This window comes from Heterocephalus glaber, unplaced genomic scaffold (assembly GCF_053883595.1).
Source record: "Heterocephalus glaber isolate CG9 unplaced genomic scaffold, H.glaber_assembly_v1.0 deba00001720, whole genome shotgun sequence".
Classification (NCBI taxonomy): Eukaryota; Metazoa; Chordata; class Mammalia; order Rodentia; family Bathyergidae; genus Heterocephalus; species Heterocephalus glaber.
In genome coordinates this window covers 13,402,084-13,408,497 of record NW_028258433.1, presented here as the reverse complement: position 1 = coordinate 13,408,497, position 6,414 = coordinate 13,402,084, and the positions used below count along the sequence as shown (strand labels likewise).

The 6,414-nt window shown below is 51.2% G+C and overlaps 1 protein-coding gene across 1 annotated transcript in view; it reads left to right on the top strand.

Moving 5' to 3' along the window:
- Positions 1-4,598: 4,598 nt before the first annotated feature.
- The window catches only part of Foxo1 (forkhead box O1), a 113,231-nt gene continuing 111,415 nt past the window's right edge, over positions 4,599-6,414 (top strand). Inside the window, exon 1 of the mRNA XM_004844114.3 lies at positions 4,599-5,627. Coding sequence (XP_004844171.2) covers positions 5,004-5,627 — 624 coding nt within the window. The 5' untranslated portion in view covers positions 4,599-5,003. The remainder of the gene's footprint in view (positions 5,628-6,414) is intronic.

Sequence of the window (6,414 nt, the reverse complement as noted above, 5' to 3'; positions counted from 1 at the left end):
CTCTAAACAATAAATATTCTTTCAAATGTACACTATGCATTGTTATTTATGAAGGTGATGAGCTCTTAACTTCATTATCAAATATCATATCAGGGAAAATTAAAAAAACTATTAGGGGCCCGGGGATTTAGCTCAGTGGTGCCATCTGCCTCGAAAGCGAAAGGTCCTGAGTTTGATCCCTGGTGCAAAAAACAAGCAAACAAAAAAACAAATCATTATGGATCTCAGGGCTGGGGATTTAGCTCAGTGGTTTCAATGCCTGCTGCGCAAGTGCAAGGACCTGAGTTCGATCCCCGAACCAAAAAAAAAAAATTATGGATCTCAAGGAATTTACCATCAAAATAATAGACTGTCAGATGCACAGCACGGGGCATATATGTAGCAGGTACCCTATCAACATTTGAATGGTAATATTTTTAAAGAAATGAACAATTATGTCTGATATTACTATAGCTACCAATTATTATGCTAGTTTCCAGGGGACTGGTTTAAAGGTCATTAATTATAATTTTCTATGGGCAAACTAAAGGGTCTGAGGTTGAAAGGAGTACCTCTTAATAATTCAGACAGAATATCGAAAATGGTCAATTGTTATGAAAGGCAATAAAAAGCTCCACAACCAAAAAATAAGCATCCAAGATTTTTATGTACCCATTATGTTGAACTTGAATTACCTACTCTGAGTAGTAAGAATTTAAACCAGAACTATGTATGCTAGTGGGGAGGAGGTAATCGCAGTGTCTACTTGGAAACTGATTGAAGGGAATCACTCTTAGTCTTGCTGTTAAGAAGGATGCAATGGTTATCCTGAAAACCAGGCACAGAAAAGAGTATCATATTGGTTTATGAGATGGACTTTGTGAGACTATGTTTCCTTTTTTATTTTACTTGACCTTACCTGGCATGAAATGTTTTTCTTCTCTTTCTAGTTTGGCCACATGCAGAAGCTAACAAATTGTAATCATGAGAAAAAAGGATTTAAAGCAAATAGCAACTGCAAAAAACACAGAAGGGAAAAATAACTTTTTCCTCTTAAACAAAACCAGTGCACCATGCTAAATACTTGAGCACCATGTAGGGAGAGAGAAAATGTTTACATTTTGGACTAAAAAACCAAACCATTTCTTTTGTAATCTTTTTTCCTTATCTTCCAATCATCTTTTTGTGTCTGCTTTCTTAATCTTGAGATCAACCCTTTATTCAATTTTGCTTTCTTTTTTTTTTTTTTTTTTTTTTGGTACTGGGGATCGAACTCGGGTCCTTCCGCTTGCAAGGCAGGCGGCGAAACCACTGAGCTAGATCCCTGGCCCCCTTTATTCAATTTTGTAGACTTTGTCTAAAATTACTAAGATCTGCGGGTTGACTGGAAGGAAACAAAGTACAAAGTTAACAGTGCTTATTGTTGTATTGGGAATACAGGATCTGTGTATTGACAAGGCTACTGATGGCAAAGCCCAAATTGGTGCCCCATTCTTTTTGTGTCATTGTGGGCAAATCAGTTTGTCTCCTCTGCCTCTATTTTTCTAGCTATACATTTAGGAGGGTCAAAGATTGCACTTGACTTGAACATTCTATGGGGCTACCTGAAAAGAAAGTTTAGCTTGGTGCAAGCTTTAGGAAGGGCAATTAGGCTGTTTTCAAAATAACAAAAACACATACCTGCTGACACAGTGACACCAATTCTGGAGATTCCTCCTATATATGTGTATGGATGTGAAGTGACTACTATTAGGTTATTCCTTACAGAATAGTTTATGATGGCTGAAGATAAGAAATGAGAATGTTCCCCAACAACCTATGGCTCAGTAAATTGTTTTAGATAGTACTTTTAGTTTTTTGAAGTATGTGTGATAGGTTCACTGTGCTTGCTTTACATAAAATATAGTTTGGTATACATTTTATTAGAAATCTTAAATACTCTTCAATGTCTTCAATCAAGGCTCTTGTATGGCCTACATGGAAAACTGCAGGTTTTAGGATTAGTGGACAGGTGAAGGACAATACAGAGGACAAATGGTTAGTTTGGCAAGAGCATCCCTCATGATGAATGCTCTATGAGTGCTTTTCAGCCAGCTTTTTAGCATTTCCCACAGCTTCTTCAATGGATCCCACCATGTATTCCCAAGCCTGTCCTGGGAAAGTCAAGTTTTTAAAAAAAGACCAAATAAAACAAACTATGACATTTATTATTATTATTTCTGTGTGTGTGGAGGGTGAGGGTGAGGATTGAATTCAGAGCCTCCAGCAGGCTAAGCAAGTGCTGTATCACTTGGTTACACTACCAGCCAAAACTATGGCAATTAAAGAAACAACTGGGCGTGGTGGTGCACACTTGTAATCCCAGCTACTCAGAGGCTGAGGCAGGAGAATTGCATGTTCAAGGCCAGCCTCGGAAATATAGCCAGATACTGTCTTAAAATAAAAATTTAACAAAAGGGCTAGGGATGTAGCTCAGTGGTAAAGTGCTTCCATAGTAGGCCCAAAGCCCTGGTATTGAAAAATAAAGTAAAATTGATAGGGTAACCTCAAGGACTTCAAGGATTTGAGGGAAAGTCTGTAGGAAAATTTTCTTAATCACATATTCTTTTCTGACTGAGGCCCTGAAAAACTGGAATAGAAGTGAAGGCAAAGCCAAATTTGCAGCTGTCTTCTTGGTCATCACCTGTTTTGTAAGCTGCAGCTGCCCAAATGGAAGCTGCTTCTGTGAGCATAATTGGAAAGGCCAGGGGTGCGAGTAGGTGGATAGCAAGTATTTTGTGGCCTTCCTTTCCTTTGAGTTCATCATCTGAGTTGCTCAGATCACCTCAGTCCTTTAGTAGAGGCCCCCACTGTCCAAAATTGATTGTAATTGTGAAAACACCACTAAAGGAAGAGGGTGGCAACCAACCCCTATCCTCAGTCTATCCAGCCCACAATTCTCCTTCATTATCAGTAGGAAGCTGATTCCATAAATCGCTTATGAAAAAATAGGAACCTGGACTACTGAGATGACAGAGGATGAAAAGGAAGGAATAAATCTCTAAATTGATCTAACTTTTCTAAGAGGCATATACATAAATTAAAAGGGTTTTTTTTGTGACAAGGTCTCGCTATGTTGAACTATATAGCTCAGGCTGGCCTCAAACTCCTGGTGGTCCCCCTGCCTCAGTCTCCTGCTAGGATTACAGGTGTGCAGCACCACACTTTCCCTAATTTTTTTTTTTGTTGCCACTTTTTCAATTGAAGAATTACATGTACGAAAGAAAGAAAAATTTTTACTTTTTCTTTAAGAATTGGGAGCTGATTTTTTGGACAAGATATTTAACACTCTATTATCTATCTTCCATCCTGAGTGATCCCATCATTTTAAAAGGAAATGCTTTCCATAGTCTTCCTAAAAAAGCAAAAGCAAAACAAAATAAAAACTTAAAAACTCTATCTTCTGCTCTGTGAGACACAAGGGCCAACTGTCTTCCTACCTTTGGCCCTCCTAAATCCCGTACAGTACGTCCCGGACCAGGAACCTAGCTGGGAAAGGTCGGGTGGGGGTTGGGGTAGACGGATGGACGCAGCAAGTAGCCTAAAGTAATCGGACAGAGTTGCCCCCCTAGACTGCTCTTATCTTCGCTTACATCTTTACACCCTAGGACCATTCTAAAGAAACAACAAGCAACCAGTTTGAAGCTTATTTAGGGGTAAGTAATAAAGTGGCAAGGTTCTCGCTCAATACTCTTCTGATCCTTTTGCCACCGTCCCTGCTCCACACTAGGGAAGAGGTTCCTGTCCAGGGCATGGGTCTAGGGTGACTTTCAGTCTCCATGTGCAACAGGAGACTCTTCTTCCCGTGCCAAGCCCCTTTCCCTCATTCTTAGTTTTTAGGCCACAACGCAGCGAGTCCGGCTAGTGGCTGCTAGACTGGACAACTGGCCCCCAGCTAATCCAATCTCCCAGGCCGGGCTCTGGGGCGCCGGCAGGTGGGCTGTGCGCTGGGGGGCGGTGGGAAGCGCACTCGGCGCTGTCTGGACCGCGCGGGGCCAGAGGACTTGACAGATCGCCACGAAAGTAAACATTCCACAAAACAACAACCCTAAGAAATTATGGGTGGAGCCCATGGAGAGGGCGGCTCAGTGGAATTCGGCGAGGCTGCCTGCATCGCCCACCCCGCGCTCCCGGAGCGCGGCGTCTGACCCCGCCCCACGCTGTCCCGGTTTGGGCTCTGAGAAAAGGTCGGGGCGACACGGGCGTCTCGTTCCACTCGGGCTTCCCGAGTACTCAGCTTCGCTCCTCCGTAGTAAACAAAAGTGTCGCCGCCTCCTCCACGCTGGTTTGCCTCCTAGCAATCAAAACACTAAGAGGGCGAGAGACTCACAGTAACACTCGAGAATTACCAGAAAATAATAACAGGGATTAAAAAAAAAAGAGAGAGCGAATGAGTGTGAGAAACAGAAAAACATCCTACTATCCCCCCCCAACCCACTGCCGCCTCCCGAAGGAAGGCCAGTCCCCGCCCACGCCCGTACCCACTGGCTGACTGGGTGGCGGTACCGCGTGCTCATTGGTCGCGAAGGCTGTCAGTCAGAGGCGGGCCGGCGCGCGCGCCGCCGCGGGCGGGGGGCAGTGGCAGATCCCGTAAGTCGAGCGGCCGCGTAGTTGCTGCCGCCGCCGCAGCTGCCGCCACATTCAACAGGCAGCAGCGCTGCGGTCGCGCCGCCGGAGAGAGCGAGCGGCCCGGGGCACCCGTGCGTCCGTCTGTCCTTCCGTCGGCGGCCCTGTCAGGGGGAGCGCGACGCCACCCCGCCGTCCAGTCCGCGCAGCAAGCCCTGAGGAGCCTGGATGCGGATGGACCCGCGAAGTTAAGTTCTGGGCTAGCTTTTCGTTGCCCCGCACCCGGCTCCGGGTTTCCGTCTGCTCTCGGCGCTAACCTCGGCCTGTAGACCTTGGTCGGCTCTCGGCGCCCCTTCGCCCCCCGCGCTGCGCTCTCCCCACCTGCGTTCTCCGCGGCTGGGGGAGGGGCAGGGGTCACCATGGCCGAGGCGCCCCAGGTGGTGGAGATCGACCCGGACTTCGAGCCGCTGCCCCGGCCGCGCTCGTGCACCTGGCCGCTGCCCAGGCCGGAGTTCAACCAGTCCAGCTCGGCCACCTCCAGTCCAGCGCCGTCGGGCGGCACAACTGGGAACCCCGACGCTGCTGCGGGCCTGGCCCCGGCCCCGGCAGCCGCTGTCAGCGCCGACTTCATGAGCAGCCTGAGCCTGCTGGAGGAGAGCGAGGATTTCCCGCGGGCGCCCGGCTCCGTGGCGGCGGTGGTGGCGGCGGCTGCCGGCGGGGGGCTGTGCGGGGACTTCCAGGGCCCCGAGGCGGGCTGCCTGCATCCGGCGCCGCCGCTGCCGCCCCCCGGGCCGCTGCCGCAGCACCCGCCAGTGCCCCCCGCCGCCGCCGCCGCCGCCGGGGCGCTTGCGGGGCAGCCGCGCAAGAGCAGCTCGTCCCGCCGAAACGCCTGGGGCAACCTGTCCTACGCCGACCTCATCACTAAGGCCATCGAGAGCTCCGCCGAGAAGCGGCTCACGTTGTCGCAGATCTACGAGTGGATGGTCAAGAGCGTGCCGTACTTCAAGGATAAGGGTGACAGCAACAGTTCTGCTGGCTGGAAGGTGAGCGGCCCCTGGGCCAGGGCGTTAGGCTAGACCGAGGGGCGCGGTGGGCTGTGCAGGGGCGCTCGGCGCCGGAGCGCGGAGTGCTGGGCGTAGGACGGCGCGGGCGGCCAGGCTCGGAGTGAGCGGCAGGTGCGGCGAGGGGCTGCCCGCGACCGGCCGGGGCGCCTGAGCAGCTGCGGAGGCAAGCGCAGTTGAGTTGCAGCGGGACGAGGAAGGGCTGGTCTGGAAACTAAGGAGTGGAGAAAGTACGCCGAGAAGTGGGCTGCAGGCGGGTTGAAAAGTTTTGCCTGCAGAGGGAGAATGGGGCTCACTTGGAGAAACTGTCCCTGTCCCTGCGGACCTCCGAGGGGAGGGGAGGGGAGGGCCGCACCCTTGCAGCCGCGCACCGCGCGGAGGAGCCGTTTCCTTAGCGCCTCGGCAGTGCGGAGGAGCGCGAGACGAGGGCACCGGAGACCCTGCTCCTGGGTCCCGGGCTGCAGATGGAGGGGACACGCAGGGTGCGGCCGACGGCGCAGGATGTAGAGGCCGGTGGTGGGTGGGGGGCACTTTGCTTTGTTTTGGTTTAGCCAGATTGGCCTTGAGTGCCGGGGGCCGGGCGCAGCGAGCCCGAGGTAGCGTCGCCGACACGTGCGAAGGGGCGGTCACTGTCTGCGGTGCGCTGGCGCCCGGACGCGCTGGGCGAGCTAAAGTTCAAGTGTGACCCTTGGCGGGGGCGGGTGCTGCGGCGACGAGGGTGGGGCCACGGGCGCAGGAAGCCAGTGCCTTTAAAGGGCCAGCGCGTCCG